The sequence below is a fragment of the Marmota monax genome, unplaced genomic scaffold, assembly GCF_021218885.2.
Source record: "Marmota monax isolate L192 unplaced genomic scaffold, Marmota_monax_Labrador192_F-V1.1 WCK01_AAM20220418_F8-fsc00012, whole genome shotgun sequence".
Lineage (NCBI taxonomy): Eukaryota > Metazoa > Chordata > Mammalia > Rodentia > Sciuridae > Marmota > Marmota monax.
Window position 1 is genome coordinate 21,513,595 of NW_026695227.1, and position 27,679 is coordinate 21,541,273.

At 30.6% G+C, this 27,679-nt stretch overlaps 1 protein-coding gene across 1 annotated transcript in view; it reads right to left on the reverse strand.

Annotated features, from left to right (window-relative positions):
• The window catches only part of Abcd2 (ATP binding cassette subfamily D member 2), a 56,552-nt gene that overhangs the window by 12,651 nt on the left and 16,222 nt on the right, over positions 1 to 27,679 (reverse strand). The window contains exons 6-9 of the mRNA XM_046436366.2: positions 27,082 to 27,227; positions 10,302 to 10,447; positions 6,206 to 6,290; positions 525 to 650 (exon numbers count right to left, since the gene is read on the reverse strand). Of these exons, the coding sequence (XP_046292322.1) occupies positions 525 to 650; positions 6,206 to 6,290; positions 10,302 to 10,447; positions 27,082 to 27,227 (503 nt within the window). The remainder of the gene's footprint in view (positions 1 to 524; positions 651 to 6,205; positions 6,291 to 10,301; positions 10,448 to 27,081; positions 27,228 to 27,679) is intronic.

The following is a 27,679-nucleotide window of genomic DNA, read 5'->3' on the forward strand; positions in this document are numbered from 1 at the left end:
CAGAAAAATACCAGGACTAAGAAATAACTATATTATTCCAAAATGTGGTCAATTTGGGAGTCTGTCTGGAAATTATAGATTCCTGCCAAAATGGCTCAGGAGTGCTCGTCTAGCTCTGTGTCATCCTCAATTCAGAGAATTTGGAGGCAGATATCAGAGTAAATTGTGGTGTTTATTTTTCCTTACTATAAAGGAAAGAACTAAAAGAAAAATATAAAAACATATTAATATATTTTTTGCAGTAAATGCTAGGATCATTACAAATATTTGAAGTGCAAAGAAATCACTGATTTTCCAAAATTTTTCAAAATTACTGGAAAATGATGATAATTTCTAACATATTAAAGATTATATTATTAGGTTCAGAATATGTTACTAAATTACTAGGAAGAAACTTAGGAAAAATACAGGTAGAAAACAAGAGAAATGCCTTACACTCTATAGTAAAAAGTTTAGCAAAGTTGTTCTCTAAGAAACAAGGAAAAAACATCTATTATAGATTAGTTAGCATTGGAATCACTTACCAAAGAGAAGGCCTATGTGTTATAGACAGTAAGGATACTCCAGCCCCTTTTGCAGCCTGAAATATCTTTCCTTCAACATCAATGCTGACAGCACTGGTACATTCATCCAGCAATGCATATTTTGGTCTTTAAAAAATAAACACAAATAAATTATTTTCCTATATGAAGTATAAATCTTTCTTTGAACAATACAATTTACAATGCTAACACTTTCAAAGCAGCAAAAGAAGATGGCATTATTAAATGTTGTGATAAAGTGAAAATGTTATTTTTTTCTACTTAGACTAGAATATCACATTCCTCTTAAATAAAAGTAGATTTTCTGAAACCTTCTCACAATACAATAAGCTTCGCTGTCATGCAGATGAATTAATCATGTATATGAAGCGTAAGAAAGATGAGACAGGTTTCTAAGTGCATTTTCCTGCAGAAGGCAGTTTCATTCTTGGTGACAAGGTCTGACTAATTACATGCAAAGTACACTTACAGCAGCTAATTATTAAACAGTCACAGTCCTGTTACCAAAGATTTAATGAGAAGATTGTTTTATCAGAAATGTGAATACCTAAGCATTACTAATGGAATTTCATCATTACAAGACTGTGCAAGAGTGAATGTGCCTACTTGCAAATTTAGAGTATATATTTAGTTTCATAATATTGAGACCATGCTTCAGGATCAAATTCTTAGGGGGAAAAGTCAGTAAATATTTTTTGGTACACTCAACACATTTTTTCCAGCTCAATTTTTTCTTTGGTAATATGTCTGTAGGATTAGAGACATCCTCTCACTTTATCACTGTTTCCACCTATTTATTGCTCTTCCTTTCTTCCCCATACCCTTGATTTTATCCTTTTGTCCTTTTCCCATCTTCTTTCAACAAGACTTAGCTTAGTTAATGGGACTAAAGCCAATTCCTACTTTACTATTCATTTAGGGTTGAAAATCAGTTATAAGAATTTGTCAGGACAATTTTCCTCAGGAAGATATTTTTAAATAAATGACAAAGAAAAGAAAAAACATGTAATCATAGCAATTTCTTATTCTGCATAAACAATTACTCAACACTACAAGTTACTTTTCTAATATGTCTTTGCTTATTAATAGGATCCTCTTGCCTATTCTGGGGCAGGTAATCAAGGCTAATAGAAGATATCCTTGAACTCTAAAACTGCTTGTCACCCAAAGAACTAAGACCACTGCATCTTCCCCATGATAACATTAATGAAAGTAGCTTTGGCTTTTGGTTACTGTTCAAGCATTACTTCTTTGCCTGAATTGATCACTATTCTGTCAACTATTTTATTTAAACAGAAAAGAAGAAAAAAAAGAAAATATAAAAAAAGAAATGTTTGGGAAAAAATTTTGTTGTAAGTCTCTTTTTAGTAACAAAATTTTTTTTACTCTATTTTGTCTTATTTTTCAGAGTGCTTTGAGCTAAACAGAGATGAGATGCCATTTTAGAATTAGAAAAAGTGTACGTTTTATACTCTGTTGTCATAGCAACCCTTAATCTAGCAGATGTAAGATAAATCACACAGTTTTATTTCCTTGACAGAATTGGGGGTGATGCAATTAAATATACCAAGCAATAGATCTGGTACTGTTGTACCTAAATTAAGCATTAGATAATATTATTTCTCTGATTTCCTTCCTTTTTCTCTTGGGTTATCCTAAGTACCAAATTCATCTCCCTCAAGACAGTAGTTTTGGTTTATTCTTCAAACATTAAAATCCTCTTGGAAAGTCTATACTACTGTAATTCTTAGTATTTTCTGCCAAAGTTCTCTAGGTAGCTCCAGTCTTGTGCATTATAACCTTTTTGTTACTCCTTTGAGAATGAAAGGAGGTAGGTAGTTCCTCAATATTATACTTTCCTTTCACTGGATTCAATTTTATAATTCCTTTTCTGTTTTATCAAAACATGCTGCTTTTCAAATACTTGTCTTCATTGATCACCTATGATTCACAAAGTTTTCCTTCTAGAGATATACTTGTGACTTATCTTTACTCATTATCATTTTGTATGCAACATATTTTAGATATACAAATATTAGCTATTTATTCCAAATTATAGGCACTTGAAATTTCTTTGGGTTAACAACCTTTATTAAAGCCTCTTGCCCTTTATTGCAAAGTTTGACTTTTAAATACACTGAAACAGTGAGGATTTATGGTCCATTTTACATTCTACCATATTACATTTCACCAACTATGTGGGTGATCGTATTACTGAATATTTATGAACCAGACCCAAACAGATTTAGGGTGATTAGGAGTAACAGCTGGTCCTAAATGTCAAGCCACAAACTTTACCCCTGAGTCAAGAAAGGGGCATAATAAAATATACTTCACTAAAAATTACAAGTTAGCAAAATCTGGTTCATACTTTTTAGCCCACTATATTATTACACGAGTCATGTACATTATTACAAATATCATTCTATTAACACAACAAATTATTTTTCTCACAAAACTCCCATGTAGTTAGGAAAATATATACTGCATGATTTCATTTATATGAAGTTATAGAATGAGGCAAAATTAATTTATGATGATTGAAATCAGATTAAAACTTGTCTATGGGGTTTATGATTGGAAAGGGGCATGTGGGAACTTTCTAGGTGACAGAAATATTCTATCCTATTGTTGGAGGTTTGGTTATATAATGTACATATGTTTATGAAGTCACCAAATAGTATGCTTACAATCTACATTTGGAACATAAATTTTGTATCAATAAGAGCCCTGGCTAGCTTATTACACAATAATACAGAATGCACATATCAAAATATGAAATAAAAGAGGAATATGTTATACTTTATGAAATAGCTACATTAAGACAAAATTACAATCAACTTTTATGTACCAACAAAACTGAAAAGAAATTTATCCCAAAATTTGAAATTATTACTAATGAATTAACAGCTTTTAAATTCTTTTTAATATTCTATATTTTTTTTTTAATTTTTTTTTATTGGTTGTTCAAAACATTATAAAGCTCTTCACATATCATATTTCATACATTAGATTCAAGTTGGTTATGAACTCCCAATTTTACCCCAAATACAGATTGCAGAATCACATCGGTTACACATCCACATTTTTACATAATGCCCTATTAGTAACTGTTGTATTCTGCTACCTTTCCTATCCTCTACCATCCCCCCTCCCTCCCCTCCCATCTTCTCTCTCTACCCCATCCACTGTAATTCATATCTCTCCTTGTTTATTTTCCCATTCCCCTCACAACCTCTTATATGTAATTTTGTATAACAATGAGGGTCTCCCTCCATTACCATGCAATATTCTATAATATTCTATATTTTTATAAGCATATTTTAAGAAAATTATTTAAATAATACATTCTTCTTTTACTGATAGACATTATGATTATAGTCTTATCAAAAAGGCTGAACCTAAGTCTGATCAAGCTTTTCCCTCTAATTTACAGTTTACAGAAAAAATGAGAAGAACAAAATTTAGAGGGCCCCATGAATAAGCAACCAGATCAACTGAGACTAGGCAACATTCTCATATGACATCTGACCTGGTTTCTTAAATGAGTCAATGGTTTAAAAGGTAGTTGGGGAGGGAGAAGGAGAAATTCTTTAGATGTTTTATAATACCTCAATTTTTTTTAAATAAGGTAAATCAATTGCAGCAAATTTACATAGACATATTGAGTGAGTGCATTAAGAATATGGTGTTCATTTTACTATTTCTCTCTTTTAATAAAGGTTTAATAATTTCTCCACAATTAAAGTCTTCAAAATGATTGCCAACTAGTTGCAAGTGTTCAACAAGAACTATTATATATATATATATATATATATATATATATATATATATATCTGTATATATATTTGCTTTCTTGATTAGTTTTTTAAAAGTTCTTTACAAAAGTATTACTGCTTGTTCTGCAACTCATTCAATAACATTGGACCTATTCCTAGAAGAAAACATAGGTAACACTCCAATACAGAGGCATAGGCAATAATTTTCTCAGCAGGATCCTTAAAGTTCAGGAAATAATTCCAAGAGTTAACAAATGAGATGGCATCAAATGAAAAGCTTCTGCATGGCAAAGAAAATAAAACTGAAGAGAAGCTAGGCATGGTGGCCATGCAGAAGCTTTTCATTTGATGCCATCTCTGATTGTTTTCTTCTATACCATTTAAATATACCATTTAAGCAATTCATTTATCATTCTATACCATTAAATATACCATTTAAGCAATTCATTTATCATTATATATATATATCTGTATATATATATCTATATATATATATGTATGTATATATATATATTTATATATATAAAATAGTTCTTGTTGAACACTTGCAACTAGTTGGCAATCATTTTGAAGACTTTAATTGTGGAGAAATGTTGCCTAGTCTCAGTTGATCTGGTTGCTTATTCATGGGGCCCTCTAAATTTTGTTCTTCTCATTTTTTCTGTAAACTGTAAATTAGAGGGAAAAGCTTGATCAGACTTAGGTTCAGCCTTTTTGATAAGACTACAATCATAATGTCTATGACCTTTATATTAAGTAAAATAAGTCAAACTCAGAATGTTAAGAGTTGTAGATTTTCTCATATGTGGAAACCAAAAAGAAAAAAGGAAAAGAAAGGGGGAGCAATCTCATGAAAATAGAATATCAGTAGAAGAAAGGAATGAGTGAGGATGCAAGATGGGGAGGGAGGAGGAAGTGCTGAGCAATGATATTGGCCAAATTATATTGTTAAATCATGTTCATGTACAAATATGTAACAACAAATCCCATAATCATGTACAACTATAATATGCCAATAAAAAAATGTAGGGAAAAAATAATGTTGCATTTGCCCTAACTCACACCTCATTTATATACACAATTTTAGTCCTTTTTACTCAAGACATAAGTACTTAAAATGAGTAACATAGTTCCTTGTAAACTCCTGCTCTGCACAACTCAGGTTCTCATTGCTAGAAACCTAAGATATGAGGGGCATAGGGAGATAGATATGTGTGTGTGTTGGGAGGAGATAGAGATAGATATTGAGATCTTCTTCAAAGAACAGGACAAAAAGGCAAAATGAATCAGAACACTATTTCCTTCCTGTGTCTTTTGCTTGGTATATCAAAAAACTATGAACCTGGATGAAAAAAGCAAAGGTTTATCAAAAGAAATGATTTTCTCTATCTTGATTTTTCTGAGTCTACCAAGACATATGTGGGCTGATTCCTTTTTTCATTGGAAATAACTTCTGGTTTTTCAGAGGGAGCAGATCATTGGTTTGAGAGGCTGCCCAGTGGTTAAAAAGTTAATTTAGTTTGAATTTAGTAATTCAATTTAGAAGTATTACTGAACACATATGTACTGGTTAGTGGTTAGGAATTCTCCACACTTGAAATTAGTAACAATCCTTTTTTAAACTTTAGTATATACAAAAATTTAATTTGACCCTCTGTGCATTATTTCATATAGGTTTCTTGACATAGAGGTAGAAAAAAGCCAAAATACTTGGAGATTTAGCTGTAAGAAAAATAAGGTAAGAAACTTTAAAACTGTAAATTCTATGCATTAGTTTTTACAGCAAGATATTTTTAAATGAAAGATGCATATACTTAATCCTGTTACCCCCTTTTCTTTGGTTATTGCAATAGAATATTAGCTACCTGAATAGAGCATACTTACTTATGATAAAACATACGAGCCATACCCATTCTTTGCTTTTCCCCTCCTGACAAGACATCTTTCCAGTCCATAACAGCATCCCATCCTAAAAAAAGTAAAAATATACATATGTAAATATATATTTACACATATAATATATAAATATGATGTATATAAATATTTACATATAAATATGTTTAATGTAATATATATATATATATATATATATATATATATATATATACACTTAAAATTCCTTAATTGTTATTTTTTCTAATAGAAATAATGATTACTGGCCCAAAAAGTGATTACTGGCATGTTCTAATTGTAAACATGAAGAACTTGGTATTTTATAGAACATGTTTGGACACAGAGCCTCATGTACAAGCATTTTGTTTCAGATTTGATATTTTTAATGGTAATAATTTCTTATATTGACAAATCATTTTGTAAGAATTCTAAACACTGAAACTTTAATTTTTTTTGTTTGTTTCTCCATATCTGCAAAGTGTTGATGGGTTTATGCTTATTTTAGAGGAAGACAGAAAAAAAGACCAACAAATTTGCATAGGTCAATTACAAAGCCTACAAAGAGTAGGAGAGATTTAAATGACTCCTATTTGCCTGCTACCTTATGAGTTTTTCTCATTCTTAATTCTACAGCTTAAAGACAGATATTATTACTTGCCTTTTACAAGTACAGAATTCATGGGATAATAGCTTATAGTTAGTTAATCAGAACTAGGGTTTATATCTAAGTGTATTTGATGTTTTCTTAGTTTACCTGTTCTTCCTTTGAAGACATTTTAACTACTGACTTTCCATTTGATATTTATTCAAAAGTAAGGTTTCTATGTTTAAAAAAATCAGCTCTATATATTTAAAGTGAAAATTTTGAAAAAAAAAATTGCAGAATTGTATGTATTATGATTGCATTTCTGTAAATAAACATAAATACACATATATACCATACATAAGAACTATATCTGGGAGTGAAATTATGAGCTCTTTATTGTCTACATTAAGCATTTTTAGAATATTTAAACATTTTATAATTAGACTGTCTTACTTTTGTAAGACAGGGGAGAAAAGATTATTTTAAAAACAAAACCACAGTTCCATTCCTATAGAGCCTAATTTTCAAAGAAGAAAAATGATTGTCAAAACTCGACAAACACTTGGAGTAACATTTCCAAATCTTAAGTGTCCAGGCTTTGATTCTCCCACTTGGAAAAATTCCACGTTCTTTGCCCTCATCTTTCTCCCTTAGCTGAATTTTCATCATGATTAAAATTTCTAAATGAACTTGGTTAAAGGGAAAGAAAACAGAATATTCATTTTTTTATGTAGGTATCTAAAAAACCAAATTATTAGAATGAGTATTTGATTCTTTGCTGATCAGAAGGAGAATATGTGTTTTTCTTTTAACACAAAAAAATTCAGAATCTTTGATAGAAAATATGTTAATTGTTAAACATAAAATGCATCTTTATGCTTATTAATGTCTTTTTCTTTTAAAGTTTATCATTGCAAAGTCCACTGCACTTTTAAAAAAGCCTAAAATGGTAAATAAGAAACCAAACCAGTGGTTACCTATTAACTAGATGGAAGGGAACAGAAACAGGAAGAATTTTTCAGAATGCATTTTTAATACTTTTTAATTTTGAATAATGTGAAAGATTACCTATTCTAAAAATTAAAAAAAGAAATATAATGACAGTAATACATTAAAAATAATCAATGTAAAAGTGTCTGGCATGAAAAGACTTCCTAATTTTCCACCAACACTAAATTTTACTTCAGAGGACCACTATTCATTTCCTTGGGTAAACTTCCAGAAGTTGTATATATTTAAAAATACATCCTTTTAATTTTATATTAGGAAAAAATTCTCAAAATGCCATCTGAGTAATAGCTCTTTCTTCTGGAACTTATTGAAATAATAATATATAATATAATATGTTTCATGTGATTTTCAGTGCTTTCCCCATGCTGAATTTTATATTACTTATGAAATGTAAGTGATGGTTTGAACAAATCAATTTAGATTGCTACACAGTGAATAAATATTTTGGGCTTAAAATAGTATTCCCCCTGACTACCAAGAACAAGGCACAACAGAAACGTATTTGGGTAAAAGGAAACATTAACTTTTACATATTTTAATAAATTATGTCTTTTGTTCTGCTAAGCCAAAAGGTTTTACAGGTAATACTGCATCATCACATAACACATAAGTCAGAACTCTGGGTCCTAAGGCCTCTGATGTGAGTTTATTGAGACTAAACCAACTAAGAAGAAAATTATTTTCCTGTTTCCTAGAGATGCACAAATTTCTTCAGTTCATATCCTTTTGTTACTACTTCTATTCTTTCCTACTTTGTAACTTGTTTGATAGAATGGCATGGAGTTCTTAGTTCCATCCTTTACTAAGCAAAGGATTAGCTAGTCTAAATAGAACTTCCACAGGCTTCTTCTAAAGTAAGTGATATACTTGAAAGTTATTTTTCTGCTTTATTCAAATGTATCATGTTTAAGGATTAAGAAAGGAAAACAATTTTTCTTGAAAAATTCTTACATGTAAGGATATAATTGTTCTTATAAGTATCTAAAAAGCTAGTAGGTAGCATAGCCTAGAAGCATACCCTAGCAGTGAACACAATTTCAAGTCTGTGTTTGAATTCTTGCTCCATATTTACAGGGAGATCCTAAGTAAGTTATTAAAAAGATTAATCTATAAAATGAGAATATAAAGCCTACATCATCGAATTCTTTATGAATATTAAATAAAATGATAAATGTATATATATTTATGTATATATATTTGCTTAAATGGTATATACCGCATAATAAATACTTAATAAATCATAACAATTACTATTGTATATTAAGGTTGGAACTTTCTTCTGTTTTTCTTTAATAGAGAAAAGACACAAAAATTATTACATGCCTAAATTATGCAACTGTTGGAATGTAGGCTTACAATAGCCTTAAAATAATTTTAGGATGTAGTCACAATTTTTAAAAGAATATAATATTCCCTATTTTAAGCTTCTGTCTGGCTCATTGGATTTCAAACCCACTCAAAATAACTTGCCCAAGACAAATATGTATCATTTACTCTGCCACAATATTTTATCATCAAGAAGGAGTTGACCTCATGAAACAAAAAGAAAATCTGATTTCCCTTTGTAGTAAAAAATGCAACCCCATAAAAATAAGTAGGCTGGGGTTGTGGCTCAGGAGTAGAGCACTTGCCTAGCACATTCAAGGCCCTAGTTTTGATCCTTAACACCACATAAAAATAAACAAAATAAAGGTATTGTGGCCAACTACAACTAAAAAAAAAAATCTAAAAAAAAGGAGTCTGTCTTGCCTGATTAATTTGCTTATTATTAGGATCAAATGAAATAACATGTGAAGTTGCTAAAATACCATCACACAAAGATAAAATATCATGAGCATCAACATTAAAACTGCTATATCACCATTTCCTATTAATTTTTGTTATGCTACATGCTTTATATATATATGTTTAATTATTTTTATTTAATCTTCACTAAAACTTTACCAAAAAAATATTTATCCATTTTTACAGTTTAAGATACAGAAAGTAGTGCTAACTATCAGGATTTGATTGTCAAACTCTCTTGAGTTCAAAGTCCATATTCTCAATCACATACTATACCGTTTATTCTAAAAATGTAGATGGGGTGTGAAACATATCATAAAATCATTGCAAAATTAAACCTGGAATTCTGGTTTATTTTAGTAATTAAATTTAATGTAAGCTGAGAGGTTGGCAGACCAATATTTCTGTCATAGACTTTACATAAATGAAGAATGGCAACAACCTCAGGAACACTTATACATTTAAATATAAAAGACAAAAACTTTTTAAAATACTAGCTGTAGTGACACTAAAATCTGATAAAAGCTTAGCATGCTATGTTAAACATAACTCAGGCAGAAGAGGGAGTGTCAGTAATGGAAAAGCAATAAACTATGTGTTTATTATGTTCCAATAATAGCATGCATTTAGATAAACCATAAATTAATTACATAGCCAAGTTTATTTTTAAATGAAGTAGAAGCATTAAAAATTGATAGATTCTACCTCCTTCTCTTTGAACTATGTGATAGAGATGGACGTTATGTAGAATACATTCCAAATCTTGATCTGTATAACCTTTAGCATGCATATCATCCACTGAATCAGGATAAATGACTTGATCTCGAAGACTTCCAAGGGACATATACGGCCTGTAAAACACCAAGCACACAGGATCCTAGTGTAAAATCACTTTAGTGTACTCAGGGTGCCATAATGTTGATCTAAAAACAACAGAGTTGACTTTAAACTCGATATTATATTTGTTACCTGAAGATAAGCACTTGTCTCTCAGGCACTGCAAAATAATGCCCTGTTGTGTGTATGTAAAAACTTATTGAGACATAAACACAAGAAAAACTTTGACAAAAAATCATTTGACATTTTCAGCAGGGATATATGTTCTTTACTCAATTGTATTTGACAAAGATTTCTTCTGTACTTCACCTACAATTATTTGTTCTAAACATTATAAAAGTTGGGGTTTTGTTTGACTTAGCAATGTAAACAAAATGAAAAAAATGTCATTCTTAGAGAAATGCAAATTAAAATGTTGCTGCATTTTTTGCTGATCACACTGGCAAAAATTCAACAGCTTGATAAGTCACTCTGCTATGACTCTATGAGGAAATAGATGTTCTGATACTATGGTGAAAATGCAAAATGGTAGAATCCCTTTGGAGGAGATCTGGCAAACTGACATATTATTTGCCCTCTGACCCATTTCTGGATATTTATTCTGAGGATATATTTCTAGAAATACTAGAAGTAAAAAATGCATAAAATTATCCATTACAATATTATTTTAAAAACAAATACCCATAGATTGTTTGAATAAACTATAGTATATCTACCACACAGTTATAAAAAAGGATGAGGAAGATCTCTATAAAGATAATAAAGTTATTTCTATGCTAATATTTAAAAGGAAAATGCAAAAATGGACATAAAGCAGGATTTCTAAATAGCAGTATCAATATACTGAACCAGAAAATTCTTTATTGTCAAAGGTTGTCCTATATATTGTAGCAGTATACCTGTTTTCTACCCACTAGATGTCAGTAGCACCCCCTTCAGTGGTAATTAAAAAAAAAAAAAAATATATATATATATATATATATATATATATCTCCTGATACTGCCAAAAGTCCCTTCATGGACAAAATCATCTCCGGTAGAGAACCACTGAAATATAGTATATTACATTCTATGTCAAAAAGAATTAAAAAGCAAAACAAAATATACACATTTCTTGTTATAACTCCAAAAAGGATATACAGGAAGAATAAACCAGAAATCGGTTACTTAAGGAGGTGAACTGATCAAGGAAGATGGACAAGGAAGGAAATGGCCTCTCTAAGTATCCTTTTAATATAGTTTTGTAGAATCATGTTAAAATTTTATTATTTGATAATAAAATTAAACCAACAGCAATGAAGGAAGAAATCCTAAAATAGAATACAAACAGAAACAAATTAACTGAACAATGTATCAAATGGATGATATAACCCAAAGAGGAGAATGTAGGAGTAGAGATAAATTAAACAACTTTTGAATTTAGCTCCATAATATCAAAGGCAAAAGAAAAAAGAAAAAGAAATGTTGAACCTCATTTGGCAAACTTATTTTTGGTAACAATATAGGTACAGCAATTCTGAAACTGTTTCATGTATATTGTAGGATTGATCAAATAAAATACTTTGATATTGTTAGGAGCTGGAATTCTCACTATGGAAGAAGGAAGACAGAAATATGGAATGTACAAGGTGAGAAGAGATTAATGTTAGAATTAGAGTATTGGTATGAATTTATGATATTAAAAAACAACAATAATTTCCTAGCTCCATCCATATCTGAACATCCTTTGAGAAGGATGCAACATTATTTAGGTAATGTATTGAATTTCATTGTGGACCCAGAAACATATGTCTTACTCCTAACCCCACTGTCTGTAATCAGTAACCTAATTTACAAACAGCTTTTCTTTTTTCCTGTAAGAAATTTCATTTTATTTCACATGCGTTGATATATAGATTATAAAATGAAAGTAATAAATCTAAAATATATTAAATATAGTCAGAATATTTCAAATAATGAAAATCCTCTGGTAGTGAATAGCAGTTGTTAGTTTTATAGCAATTAATTAAATATTTTTATTGGTGCATATTAATTAATACAGAATAACGGGTTTCATTGTGGCATATTTTGCACATGCATATAGTATAGTTTGGTCAATATTACTCCCCAGTACTTTCCCTTAGCCCTCTCCTCCATCCTTCCCCTGTTTACCTTCCTCTACCTTAGTGAGGGATTTCTCTTCTGCTTTCATGACATTCCCTTTTTCCCCCTATAGCTTCCAAATATGAGAGAAAACATGATTTTTTTTTATCTTTCTGTGTTTGGTTTATTTCACTTAGCATGATGCTCTAAAGTTCCAGTTATTTTCCTGCAAATTATATACTTTCATTGTTCCTTAAGGCTGACCAAAACTCCATTGTGGATTTTTTTCCACCCATTTGTGGATTCATCTGATTCCATAACTTGACTATTGTGAATTGTGCTGCAATAAACATGGGCATGCATGTATCTCTAAAGTATGCTGACTTTAATTCTTTTGGATGACTACCAAGGAGTGGTATACTTGGATCACATGGTAGTTCAATTTTTAGTTCATACTGATTTCCATAATAGCTGTATTAATTTATATCTCTACCAACAGTATATTTTTTATTTTATTTTATTTTATTTTTTATTGGTTGTTCAAAACATTACAAAGCTCTTGACAGTATATAAGAGTTCCTTTTTCTCGGCATCCTTGACAGAATTTATTATTGTTTGTATTTTTGATGATTGCCATTCTGACCAGAGTGAGATAGAATCTCATTGAAGTTTTGATTTGCATTTCCCTGATGGATAAAGGTGTTGAACATTTTTTCATATAGTTGTTTGCCATTAGTATTTCTTCTTTTGAGAAGTTTCTGTTCAGTTTGCTTTCACATTTGTTGGATGTATTATTTGCTTTCTGATGTTAAGTTTTTTGAGTTTTTTAATATATTCTGGATTTTAGTCTTCTGTCAGAAGACTGATTTTTCTCCCATTCTGTTGACTGTCTTTTCATTGTTGTTTCTTTGCAGAAGTTTTTTTTTCATGTGGTGCTACCCCATTTATTGATTCTTGATTTTGTTTCTTGAGCTACAGAAGTCTTATTCCGCTAGTCATTGCCTATGACAACATGTTGAAGTGCTTCCCTTATGTTTTATTCTAATAGTTGTAACATTTCTGGTCTTGCATTAGATATTTGATCCGTTTTGAATTGACTTTTGTGCAGGGTGAGAAACAAGGACTTGGTTTTATTCTTCTACAGATGAATATCCAGTTTTCCCAGCGCCATTTGTTGAAGAGGCTATCTTTTCTTCAACATAAGTTTTTGGTACCATTGTCAAGAATCAATGACTAGCTGTGTGGGTTTGTCCCTGTGTCTTCTATTCTATTCTATTGGTTTATGTCTCTTTTTCTGTTAGAACTAGGCTGTTTTTGTTATTATGGTTCTCTAGTGTAATTTGAAGTTGGGTATTGTGATGCTTCTTCCAGCATTGCTCTTTTTGCTCAGAATTGCTTTGGTTCTTATGGGTCTTTTGTTCTTCCATATGAATTTTAGATTGATTTTTTTCTAGTTCTGTGAAGACCACTATGTATATATTGGAGATGGACACAATTCCTTTATTTTGTTTGTTTCTATTTTTAGGTGGTGTTAGGGATCAAACCCAGTGCCTCATGCATGCTAGGCAAGTGCTCTAGGCAAGCCCTCTACCACTATGCTACAAACCTGGCCCCTATCATAGATGTTTTGATGGGGATCACATTGAATCTGTGTGTTGCTTTGGGGAGGGTGGCATTTTAACAATAGTCTGCTTATCCATGTTCCATTCATCTGTTTATCCATGAACATGGGAAGTTTTTCTATATCTGATGTCTTATTTGACTTTTTTAAGTGTTCTATAATTTTTCTTGTAGAGATCTTTCACCTCTTTGGCTAGATTGATTCCTAAGTTATATTTTTAAAGCTGTTGTTCATGAAATTGTCTTCCTGATTTCTTTCTTAGTGGTTAATTATTGCTGTATAGAAAAGCTAGTGTATGTTTTTATACATTGATTTTTGTATCCTGCTACTTTGCTGAGTTTACCAGCTCTTGAAATTCTGTGGTAGAACTTTTAGGATCTTTCAAGTATAGGATCACACCATCTATAAATAGGGATAGTGTGGTCTTAGCAGATGTAATTAAGTGAAGAATCTTGATATAGAATCATTCTAGATTAATTAGATGAACCCTAAGTTCAATAAATGCCCACATAAAAAGTGGAGAAACACAGGAAAGAAAAAAAGAGGCCTTATGAAGGAGGAGGCAGATATTCCAGTTATGCTGCTATAAACCAAGAAGAGTTAGCACCACAAGGAGCTGAGAGGGAGGAAATAATATTCCCCTAGAGGCCTCAGAAAGTGTGGAAATTGTCAATACTTTGACTTGTGGCCTCCAAATATGTAAGAAAATAAATTTCTCTTGTTTCAAATCACCAAGTTTTTGGTAATTTGTTATAGTTGCTCTTGGAAACTAAAACAGGTGGTATTCCTGAAAAAAAATGCATAACCTGAATCATATGTGGAAATTATCAGATGAATCCAAATTGTCTTAAAAATAACAACAGTTCTGTACTCTCTAAAAATATCCATATCATGAGAAAAAAATAGAAATACTAAGGAAATCTTTGAGATTAAAAAAACTAAAGCCACATGGCAACTAAATGATACTGGGTTCAGAAAAGCATGTTACTATAAAAAACCGTATAATGAAACTTTGAATATGGACTATATTTTAGATGTTAATATTATATAAGTGTTGAATTTCCTAAATTTGATCATTGTAACAAAGTTATGTTCGAGAATATCTTTGACCATTGAAAATATACCCTAAAGTATTTAGGGGTGGTTTATGAACATTACGATTTACTTTTCTGTTTGATTATTTGTTTTGCAACTTACTTTAAAAAAAAAAACAGAATAAAGCATATATTGTATATATGTGTCCATGTCTGGAAAGAAAGGTTTTAGAATATAAAATACACTTTGTATATCAAATGTCTACCTATTTTTTTCATAGTATGAGAACCATTTAGTTGGTGATAGATAGTACATGGTTATTTTATAATATATTTATTATTTATAATTCAAAATTTTTATAATTTAAACTATACTATATAAGTACATACAAATAAGATCTTTATAAATACAAAGAAACTCTGATTACATATTTTTGTTTTAACTGACAAAATTAATGCATCAAAAATTCATACTTTGAAAGTGTATAATTCAGTGTTTTTAATATATTCATAAGCTCAAGTGGTTTTCATCACTAATTCAAGAACATTGTCCTCTCCCCAAATTCAATACCCAAATACACTGTTCATTCCCACCACCTTTCGGTCCCTGGAAACAGAAGATGTATTTTCTATCTTCATGGATTTGCCTATTATGGATATTTTAAATATATAAAATCATACAGTATATGTTCTCTTGTAACTTCATTCTTCCTATCAGTATAGTATTATCAGGTTCATCTATGGTGTTAATAGTACCCCATTCTTTTTAAAGGCTACATAATATTCTATTGTATGGATGTGTCACATTTGATTAATCCATTCAACCACTGATAAATATTTCATTATTTACACTTTTTGGTGTTACAAATATTTGGTATATACCAATGAATTGAATTGCTGAAACATAAACTTTTTGAGGAATTGGCAGATTATTTTTTCCAAGTGGCTAAACCATTTCTAGGTACATTTCTTCTATCATATCTCTGTATGACTTCCCTTCTTACCCTATTTTTTATCTTTCCCTCTCTAGTCTAACCATACTTTTAAAAATATTTAGAAGCTTAAGTATTCATAAATGTGACATTGGCTTAATATATGATAATAATAGCATAAAATAGAAATTAATCACCAGGGCCAGTGATCAGTTTTTAGTAGGTACTCTAAGGCTACTCAGGAGAAGAAACATATAAAAACCTTAGGAAAGAGTACTTTGGTTGCCTTCTTCAATTTAACATAAACCATAAAGCTATTCTTCCACTTTAGCATACACCCCAGACATTAGTCCAAATAGCAGTCATGATACAATACACAAGACGGCAATAATCAAAACCTAGTGAGCACCCACTCCAAAAGTGCTTCTACAGGCCTCTCTCATAAAACTTGATTAATTAGTATGTGATCAAATCATATTTTACATCTACATTTTAGTGAAGATGGAATAGAATCACGGTTGTGATAATGGGCTTTATAGAGATGGTTCTGGGATAGAATTCTAATCTCACCACTTACTGGTACAGTGACACAAATTCTGAGCAAAAAGGACCTCTTTTGTAAAGCAACTTCTTTCATTCTGTTTGTTATAAGGACTTAATGAAGCAGTGTTTTCTTTTGCTAACCATGCTTAATGAAGCAATGTGATTAAATCATATAGTACAGTACAGGTACAAGGAAAAAAATAACTAAATATAATAGAAACAGTTCATTTCTGCTTTATTCTGCTTGGGTGAAAATGAAACATCTTAAAAAGGAGTGGGCTTAGTATATAGCTTAACAGTTGAGCACTGGCTTAGCATGTGCAAGGTAAGGCCCTGGGTTTGTTCTCTAGCATAGCAAACAAACAAACAAAAACAAACAAACAAAAAAACAAAAAAAAAAAACAAAAGAAAGAAAGAAATAAAAACAAGATTTGTAAGAAAGCAAAATAATTTCTATTCCATCAGATAGGAGACTAGGAGACTAATGGTTTATATCACGTAGTAAAATTTTACTATACTCAATAGGATTAATAATAAATACCTAGCTATGTAGATTTTAAAGACTATGTTTTGTTAAATACTCAAGAGAGTACATCAAGTTTACTAGAAACATTCCTTTTAGTAACTGCAGCAACATTTATTTCACTGGAGCACTTTATGAGGCCTCAAAGGTATCAAAATGCACTAGGTTGCCAAGTGCTTTCTTTGTAATAGGAATTTGGAGGAGCAAGTCATTGTGACTTCTTTAAAGGACCAATTTAATATTACTTATGATTTCTTTAGGCCTTTTGAAATTAGTTTTCTTTGATGAACAGTAATGGAAATTTTTCTCATGAGGTCTCTTAACTTCAAGACAAAGCAGAATGATTTAATTATTTTTTGTAATGCTTAAATTCTTATTGAGTTTTCAAAAGTCTAATAATAATGTCTTAATTACCTACTCCCGAAATTAAAAAATGAAAAAGCAAACAAAAAAGAAAACACAATTTTCAGCTACTGTTTTTTATTGATCAGGATGTTATTTCAATAAAATGCCAAATCATAAACATTTTATGATGCTAAAAAAAGAACTACAAGTGTGCCCACATGATTGCTATTTGACCCATTAAATAAAATGATATGAATATGAAAATTGTTAATTTTGAAAATTGATATGAATGCAGATGTTGATGATACTATAAAATTATACTTAAGGACTTACCATATACTACTTTATTAGATTTTCATTTTTCTCTAAATCATTGTTTTACAACAATGTAAAATGGTAAAAACAATACATTCTACATATATTTAGTGAGGTACAGAGCAACTAAGAACCTTTTTACTTTAATAATATAATGATTTTTAAATTTTATTATAAAGTTACAGCCACAACTGAATTATCTAGAATGTTGTCAAGAAGTTTTAGGATGATATTGAATCAACTGAAAGCACAAGGAAATGGAAGACCCTATTTCAATAGTTATATGATTAGCATGCATTTGATTCTCTTTCAAGTTCAAAGACATAGAAATTAACATTTTGAGCAAGCTCAAGTTTCTCTTGTTCTACCAAAGTTATACATAATAGATAAGGACCTAAATAGCTTTTACTAAACTTTCCTTTCTAGATACATAGACCTATTCAGATTATCTTCTAAAGATTTCAGGTAGATCAATTACCATGTCAGAATGTTACTAGCTGTTTTTTTTTTCTGCCCATCAGAAAGGGGATCATGTAGCATACCTAGTCAAGCAACAAAAGAAATAATCATAACATATTGCTCATAACTAGTAGCATTCATGAAAGAAACATAAATTAGTTTTAATTTAAGTAAATCTCATAATCACCTCTATACATGTAGGAAGATATTGGAATAAGTCTACCAGTATCACAATATAATTTAAATAATGGTTGTTATTTAAAAATTGAAAATAATTGTTTATCTTTGGAGTCTATAATTCTTTTATATACACTTATATTCAAAATGATTAACTATAATAGTAAAACCATTTGAGATAAAATCAATTACCCATGATCATAGCTTTTTATATATTACAAATGTCTCAGGGCATTTTTATTTATAATTTGCATTACATTCTCACTTTTTTGTGTTCACATTTAAATATCTAATATTTTATGGGTTTTTTGTAAATATATTAACATTTATTAGCATTTATACTTTTCTTTACTCAAGACAAAGGTAGAAACAAGGGAGGGCATTAAGATGTATTAGAGCTATTTGCTTGGATTGATGATCTAAAAATACTAAATACTTCCAAGTTGAGAACAATTAAAACCCTAAGAGAAAAAATGTAACATGAAAGATCTATATGACAGAGAAAAAAATTTATAATATTGTAAAATTTAGTTTGGAACAATATTGATAAAAATTTCACAAGAATTCTAACTTTACTTAAGGCATACGATGTGTTAAATTTTAAAAAATAATTTACCACTAAGTGCTGCTGTGTTGCTATAGCAATAAAAAGTTCGCAATCTAAAATTCATTAAACCTAGCTATTAATAATTCATATAATGTACATGTTGGGACCAATAATGTCCTCAGATTTTTTCATGCATGGCAAGAACAAGATTTTAGTACTGAATACTGAAGTCCAACTATTCTTTTTTTTGTTTGTTTGTTTGTTTTTGTTTTTTGTTTTAATTTTTTATTGTTGGCTGTTCAAAACATTACATAGTTCTTGATATATCATATTTCACAATTTGATTCAAGTGGGTTATGAGCTCCCATTTTTACCCCATATACAGATTGCCAACTATTCTTAAATATTTAGCAAAAGTAAGAAATATTTGCTATTGATAATAATAAATATTTGCTATTGAAAAGAGATATTTGCTATTACTGAAATTATATGTTTAGGGTAAGGAATTGCATAGCTTCCTAAGAGTGCATTTTTTAGATAATAAAAATATATTCATAAAGGTATCAAGGTATAGCCAAATTTTTAAGAATGCACACTTCTTTAAGGTTAGCTCTGTATTTATTATTATACTAGTTTACCATGTAAAATCCCTCATATATTACCTACAAGAATTGCAACTCTATATGGTTTAACCTAATAACTGACTTGCAAAACAAGAAAGCTTTTACATAAAAAAGATTTTTTCCATCATAATTTTTTATAAATTATCTCAGAGAAGAGTTAAATATGAAAAAGTATCCTTAAGATTTTTTCCAAGGAATAGAAAACTATAGAAAATCATGTTTACATTTATAGATGACTTTATGCTAAAAGAGACATAAAAACTGAACAGGACTAATTACTACATAGGTGGTACCAAAGTATACAATTACAATTCTGTCAGACAATTGTCCAACTATATTTATACAAAATTTACTTGCTTTTAGTCTAATTTATAGAAAGCAAGAAATAGAAGTCAATTACCTACAGCAGTGCTGCTGAGCCTTCTTCATGGCTTAAATCACTTTCTTATAAAAGGACATTTTACGTGATAGCCACACCCATCATAAAGAGCATTATGCATCCTATCTTGTGCAAACAACAAAATAATCACAGTGTTTATAATTAGTCTAAGATGCCAGACTCATTGGAAAGTAGAAAACAAATCTGGGAGATGATCATTCATTCATCAGAAATTTGCCACACAGTTATAGTACATTTACACTCAAGCTATACAGTGTACAATATCCTTTCAGTCCTTCCATCAATAAAGGAAGCAAGTTAGGTCCTTTAACTTCCTTCATGATTCCATGTGCTACCAGTATTTTAATACTTATCACTTTATTTTATTTTATTTTATTTTAAAATATATTTTAGTTGTACACGGATGCAGTGTCTTTATTTGTCTATTACTTTTATGTGGTGCTGAGGATTGAACCCAGTGCCTCACAAGTGGTAAGCAAGTGCTTTACCACTGAGCCACATTCTGTTCTTTTATCCTGTCCTCATAGCTGCACACTCCTTGTTCTTAAGAGTTGCTCCCTATCTGGGTTTTGGCATCTAGAGATTCATTAAGAATCAAAAGTTTCAAAAGCTTAAGACCCAGAGGAATACCCTGATCAAGATATTCAAACTAGCCTTCCTCCATATTCTTTCTTAAGTCCCTTTCCTTAGTATATCCTAATTTTTAATATAAAGCAAAAAGAAGAGAATCAAGGATTTCATTGACTATACTTTAACAATATCCTTTCTGTCCTTCCATTGAGAAAGGAGGCAAGTTAGGTCATTTTTAACTCCTTCCTGATTTTATGTGCTATTGGTCCTTTAATAATCATCACCTGGTTTTATAAGTGTGAATTAAACATTGTTTTTAAAGAACATAAACTTCCAGAGAAATCCTGGATTTAGAAGGCTATTATTCACACAGAAACAATCCAAAAGAATTTCGAATTCTTAAATAAAACTCATTTGGTGCAAGCTGATTAGCAATGTGGTGCAGGTATGCCAATGTTGGTGTTTCTGGCATTCAGTTAAATGTTCTGCCCATTCTACAGCACTTCCTGAAAGAAAATTTGGTCTTTACTCCCTGGCATGAAATATTCTTGTTTTTGTTGCTCTAAAGGGTAAATAATGATTATGTCATACATAATGTACTGTGAAACTAAGACATGCTTGTTTCATATCTCTCCAAGAATTTTGATTTAAACTTAAGGGAACATTTATTATTACAATGTTATAAAGAAATGAGTTTTAGAAGATTAAGACAGAGTAGAAAACGCAAACTAATTTGAAAGTGACTTGAACATTCATTTTTTAATTTAAAGGAGTTTCACTTTATATAAGAATACATAGGTTCCTTCACATTAACATATATGAACAATAGCCTGGTATCTATGCTAAGCTTTATGTTAAAATTGGTTTGTATTGTCTCTATCCCCAGAACTGTAAGAACCTCTGCCTCCAAACAATAGCTTAATTTTATATTAAACACACCAAGCAAATAGCCTTAGTGGGTGATATTTGCAAGGTCAGTTATAGGAGCAACACTTTTCAGAGACTGCTATTGTTAGAAGTAACCAAGACAAAGTGATTTGAAAGTTAAACACATCTGAATTCAAATGCTAGCTCCAACATGTATCTGTTGGATAACTTCAACCTAAGTTTTCTCCTCTATTAAATAGAGATATTAAATAGAGATACGACACCTGACTTATAGTTTGCCATACAGAAAACGAGAGACTTATGAAATATGTGTACGATAGTGACCAACACACGGAAATTGTTTAATTCATTATAAGTTAAAAACAAAAATAAACTGGAGATGCTCAGTCGTTGTTCAAGATGCCCTTCGGGGGCTGGGGCTGTAGCTCAGTGGCAGTGCACTTGCCTAGCATGTGTAGGGCACTGAGTTTTACCCTTAGCACCACATAAAATCAATTAAATAAAAATAAAAGTATTGTGTCCATCTACAACTAAATAAATAAAAGAATATTTTGCCCTTCCACAGAAAGTTAGAACAGTGCTAGAAGCTTTAAGTATTATGATTATCTGAAAACATATTTAAGGTTAAACACAGTGGGAGGATTTTTATATCATGGGAAGATGTTTTTTTTTTTAATGTTTATTTATTTATTTTTTAGTTTTTAGTTTTCGGCGGACACAACATCTTTGTTTGTATGTGGTGCTGAGGATCGAACCCCGGGCCGCACGCATGCCAGGCAAGCACGCTACAGCTTGAGCCACATCCCCAGCCCCAAGGGGAAGATGTTTTATTATGATAACTTTATTAACCTGAAAATAAGAGGCAGTGACACATAGTAACAAAGCAGTTCAGGGATAGGGTTCGAATTCCAAGTCTTTAGATATGTAACTGTAAGTCTCTGAACTTCAATTTAAATATTTACAACACTTTCTTTAGCAGGACTTGTGCAGAATACAATAAATATTATCATTTATGCATAAGAAGTCAGAAACAAAGTTATCTATATTTAATTTGCTATACAATTCAATTAATAATGTTATAATCCCTTCTATAATAAAATATAATATTTTATTTTGTATTTAATTTTAAAGTGTGATTCATAACTACTTTACTTTTAAAACAGTATTTATATTTAATTTAGAAGATTAAGCAACAAGGTATTTGACCCTGTGAATGAAGTAGTAAGCAAACACTGAGCAGGTAAATAAAATGTTATTTATAATTTTAGTATATCTCCTGACAAAAAAGAAAAAAATAATATTGTAGAAAAAAGCCACTGTCATGTTTCATTATGCTTTTCAAGAAGCATTAACAGTCTATAAAATTTAGCATGTACGACTGTGTGGTTTACTTATAAAGGTGCTTTTTAGATGGAGACTAGGGAAAAGGTAAACGCTAAAAAGCACTAGGGCACCTTAAAATGTAAATCAAAGAGCCTTAGCTAGTAGGAGCATTTTAGCAACACTTAAGGACCTCAAGGACAGACATTATTTTATTGTTATTTCCAATAAATACTGATGACATATCATTTGTGAAGATGAGTCTGACAAATACTTTCTTTCCTCTGCTCGATGTGTCAAGGGGAGGGTTGGATACAATAGTTTTGCTTGAAAGTATCCAAATAACAGAAACCAAACTCTCATGCTTCCTTGACTCTGTGGCATTCTTGACCTACTCAGACACATTGGACAAACTGAAGCTACTCATAACTACCTTTAGAATCCTAACTAACTTTTGAAACCTAGGTCAATGACACACGTCTGTTTTGCTCTTCCTTGTTTCCAATATACATTGCATTCCTTGCCTTTCTTGAGCTACAGCCCTTGCATGTTTTTGTTTGTAGCCTCTTGAGTTGTGAGCACCACAGCAAAAGAAACTCTCAAATCATCATCTGTCTTCCATGTTATCTTACAGCGGGCTGTAGTAAAACTAGTTCTGGGGTGTGTGATTACAATTTATAATAATTTCCCTGTGATATGAAACACAAAATCCCAGACATCACCACTCCACCTTCTTTTCCCATTTAAAAAAAAATGTTTGATCACTGCTGTGGATGTAGCTTAGTGCTAGAGCATGTGCTCAGCATGCATAAGGCCCTAGATTCAATGCCCAGAACACTCCCCCCACCCCCCAAAAATGTTTGGTCAATTTAATCCAATATTTATAATACAATTCTTCTTTATCTTTCCTAACATTTTACTTCTCAGGCTGCAAAGTCATAGATGGAGATAAATTTGTAACAGTTACCCTTTCATACAGGTTGTGGAAAGACTCAATGTATTTCAGATCTTGTTGTACTTTGTATTTGGACATGTCATTTTGAGTAGTAATAAAATCATGTTTAAAATTTCTGTCTCAAGATATTTCTACCAAGGAAATGTAGTGAGAGGAGTAGCATTGGGAATAGAATTCCATGGTGGGTGGGTGCCCAACTGGAGACTGTTGCTGAGGAGAGAGACAGTGGATGTGTATACATAGTCCTCTAGAGGATTTAATAAAAAAAAAAGTAGTAAAAAGGAAGGCAAGATTTTGCTACATTTGGTCAATAAACACCAATTATCTTGTGATTTTCCTCCTTCCCTCCTTCTTTTCCTTTCTCTTTCTCACTCTATCGAGTCCCCTACTAAGTCCCATAAAACATTTCATTTTCTCACTTTGGTTACCATTACCATATTATAATATTTTGTTATCAGGTGAACTAAATAAAACACAAACGGCTGACTTTGGGGGATTTAGTAGCTATAGACAGAAGACATCAGAGATGAGCTTCTAATGAACCATTAGTGAAAGCAAGGGTAGAGGAGCACAATCTATCCTTAGGGACTTGAGAAGACAGAGAAAGTGAACCAAGAATTGAGAGAAGAATTCAGAATCTGTATCCAAGTGAAAGACATTTCCTCTTGGTCAGGATAGCTAAGACAATAGAAAGCAATAAGTTTCAGTCATCAGGTTAAGCAGTATAGACGCATTACTCAGAAAATTCCATCTCTAGCCAAAATGTTGTTTAAAAGGTATCATCTGAACAAAGCCATTTTACCACACATCATTCCATAGAGTTAGAGTGGCTAATCTAAATTTAAATGAAATATTTCTAAAACATCAAATGCTTCAGTAGTTATAGCTCATCAATAATGCAGATGGGATGAAGGGAAACTATTTTGAAACAAGTTTACATAGCAGGACACTTTATTCATGTACTTGAACTAACGGCCAAATTTTCAGTTATATGCTTATCATTATTAGCCCTGCCAAATATTAAAAGACATTAGCGGGGAAAATATTGAGGTGATTTCATAACTGCCTAGGAATTCAAATTTTCCAGCTTATGAACTGAGTCATAGTAGCATTCTTTGTGAACATTTGGTTACAAAATAAGTAGCCTAATATGTAATTAGAAGTATTTTTTCTTAGTAGTTCATTTTTTCTTTAGTATATTACACATTATTAGAAATCTACTTTCATGAACTCATCCGATTCTCCCCAATGAAAGTAATATAGTTTTATATTTAATCAATGCATAGATCTATCAGTTATGAAAAAGTGTTTCTATTACAAAAAGTGAATACAGGGTAATTACTGTAAAGGTCTGTTTTATCATTTGTGAAGTTCATATTCAAGTCATTTCTACATTGACTTTTCATTTTTTTTTCTGCCAAACTTTAGTTGTTAACATATATTCCTTTGCTATAGATTGATGCAAAAAATTTTAGACTATAAAATTCATTAATAAAAATAGCTGAAGAAGTTAAAAGTTATTTAATGACAAATATTTTAAAATAGGTTGATAGCAACTTTCTTTTAAATACTGAAATCATACACAATTTTCAAATTTACTTGAAAAAATCAGTAGCTTTTGGAATATGAAATGAATACTACATTTAGAGTCTTAGTTTAAATACACATTTAAATAAAGTTTGTGTTTTTTGCATGGAAAATGGTCCTATAAAATTTGAAACACTACATTTTCATACTTTTAGGAGGTATATAATGAAGATTAAATGACTTTAATAATTTAAAAACATTTTAGCATTAAAAAATAGACTTTTTGTTTTTCATCTTGTTTTTTTCCTTAACTAGGTTGTTGTTGACCTTTTTGCTTAGGCAATTATAAATTTCACAACTAAGAAAAAGTTTCCTAGTGATTTATGTTTGTTGCAAAATAACATAGTTGGTTCGCTCTGCAGTCAAAGATGAATTTATTCACTGCTTGGAAATACTTTATTCAGGTCAAAGTTATGTCAAAGAACTGTAACTTTCATATTATATGTGAAATCTACAATTTGTAAATATAATTCATGTATGTACTTGCATTTACATTAAGAGAATAGAGTTATATAATATAACAGTATGTTTTCCTGTCTTATACCCTAAATTTAAAAAATAAGTCTACTTAACACATTAATGTATGAAACTCAGACTTTCAGCAGTAAAATTTAACTTCCAGAATCAAAAGTCTTCCCAAAGGACTTTAAAGCATGGAAAGAAAGAATGATTTTTGTTTCACAAGATGTTATTTATTTTTAGTTGAAATACAAATATACACTGCTCACTTTCAACATTATTTCTTTATCTTCCTACTCTAAACGTCTTCCTATTATTACCTACTACCACCAGAGGTCTTACTTTAAAGAAAAAATAAATCTGCAAAACCTCATCTGTCAAACTGCTTTATGTGGTCCAAAAATTAGACAGGTGGGCAGATTAGTAGCTATGCTTTCCACAAAGAAGATGGGGCAAAAGAGACACACAATAGAGCTTTACTCAATGCTCTAGTACTATCTTTCCAGCCTGTGTGTTCTATTAGGTTCCACAGACTCAACATGGGATGTCTACTTAACCCACAGTGATATCACAGGGGGAAATTACTGGATTAGATGAGCATGAGGAGTTAGTTTATTTTTTTCAAACCTCATTTTCTCTTATAAACAATAAATATTCCAAATTCTCAAGTGTGTAGCTTTGTGTTTGGAGACTTCTAAATTGTTAGAGGGAAAATGGATAAATACTTTAGAATAAACAGTTCTTTTTGTATGCTTGTATTTTACTCATTCTGAAAATAATTAAGGCAGTTAAAATAATTAATTAATAACCTATCATAATACAGAATATTTTTCAGAGGTTCTGAAACATAAACAAATAATTTTAGAATATATGAGTATATGCAGCTTGATGGAGAGTAGTATATATTATATATATGTAGTATATAATATAGTATTCAAGTAGTATATTTTCTGTGAGAAGAGATAATCTCATGTCTAAAGCAATCTAATTATTCTTTGGAATAGTTTGCTATTCTTTGAGATTAACAACTGCAGTTTTTGAGTATTTATTACATCCAGTCTTATGTGAAGATAAAAAGAAGTAGTATTATTCTAGAGACTATGATAATTAAGGAAGTAACAAAACTTTGTAATTGCTGAATTCTGTTTCCTTAATATCTTCTTTCAATGAAAATGTCCTTAAAGATATGTAAACTAAAGAGCCCGAAGAACCAATACAATTCAAGAACAAAAGGAAATTGTTTCTTGTGATATGAAAAAATTACTCACCTTTGTGGAATATAGAACATATGTTGAGGAGGTGGTTTATAAAGGACTCCTTCATACACAGGCCAGAGCCCACTTAAAATTCTGAAGAGAGAACTTTTCCCACAACCATTGGGACCAGTTATCAAAAGATGCATTCCTTCTTGTACCTAAAGTCAGAGATAAAATTACAAACTGCAGTATTTAAAAATGATTTCATTTAGCAGCATTTAAAAATGATTTATTTTTAAAAAATATTGAATTATACAATTACCTTGTATGGGAAAGAAATTGAAGAAAAAATATGAGGATGAGAACAGCAAGTTTGGGGTTGACTAAAGCTGTTCTCTAAAGCTAAAAGCATCATAAAATAATAATTTAATTACAAAGAAAATGGATCTTCTTGGAAGGACTACTGGCTTTCCAACATTTTAATTGAGGTCTTGTAATCACATACATGCATGATTTACCTTATTTCTAAGTTTCATCTTATTTATATTAATATTTGATAAAAATTAAGCAAAATTTAAGTACAGCTGAACATCCGTATGCTATAAAGTAGTTATCTGAAGAGTCAGCTGCATTGCTTAATTTTGTACTTCAGAAGTCTGAAATGTTACAG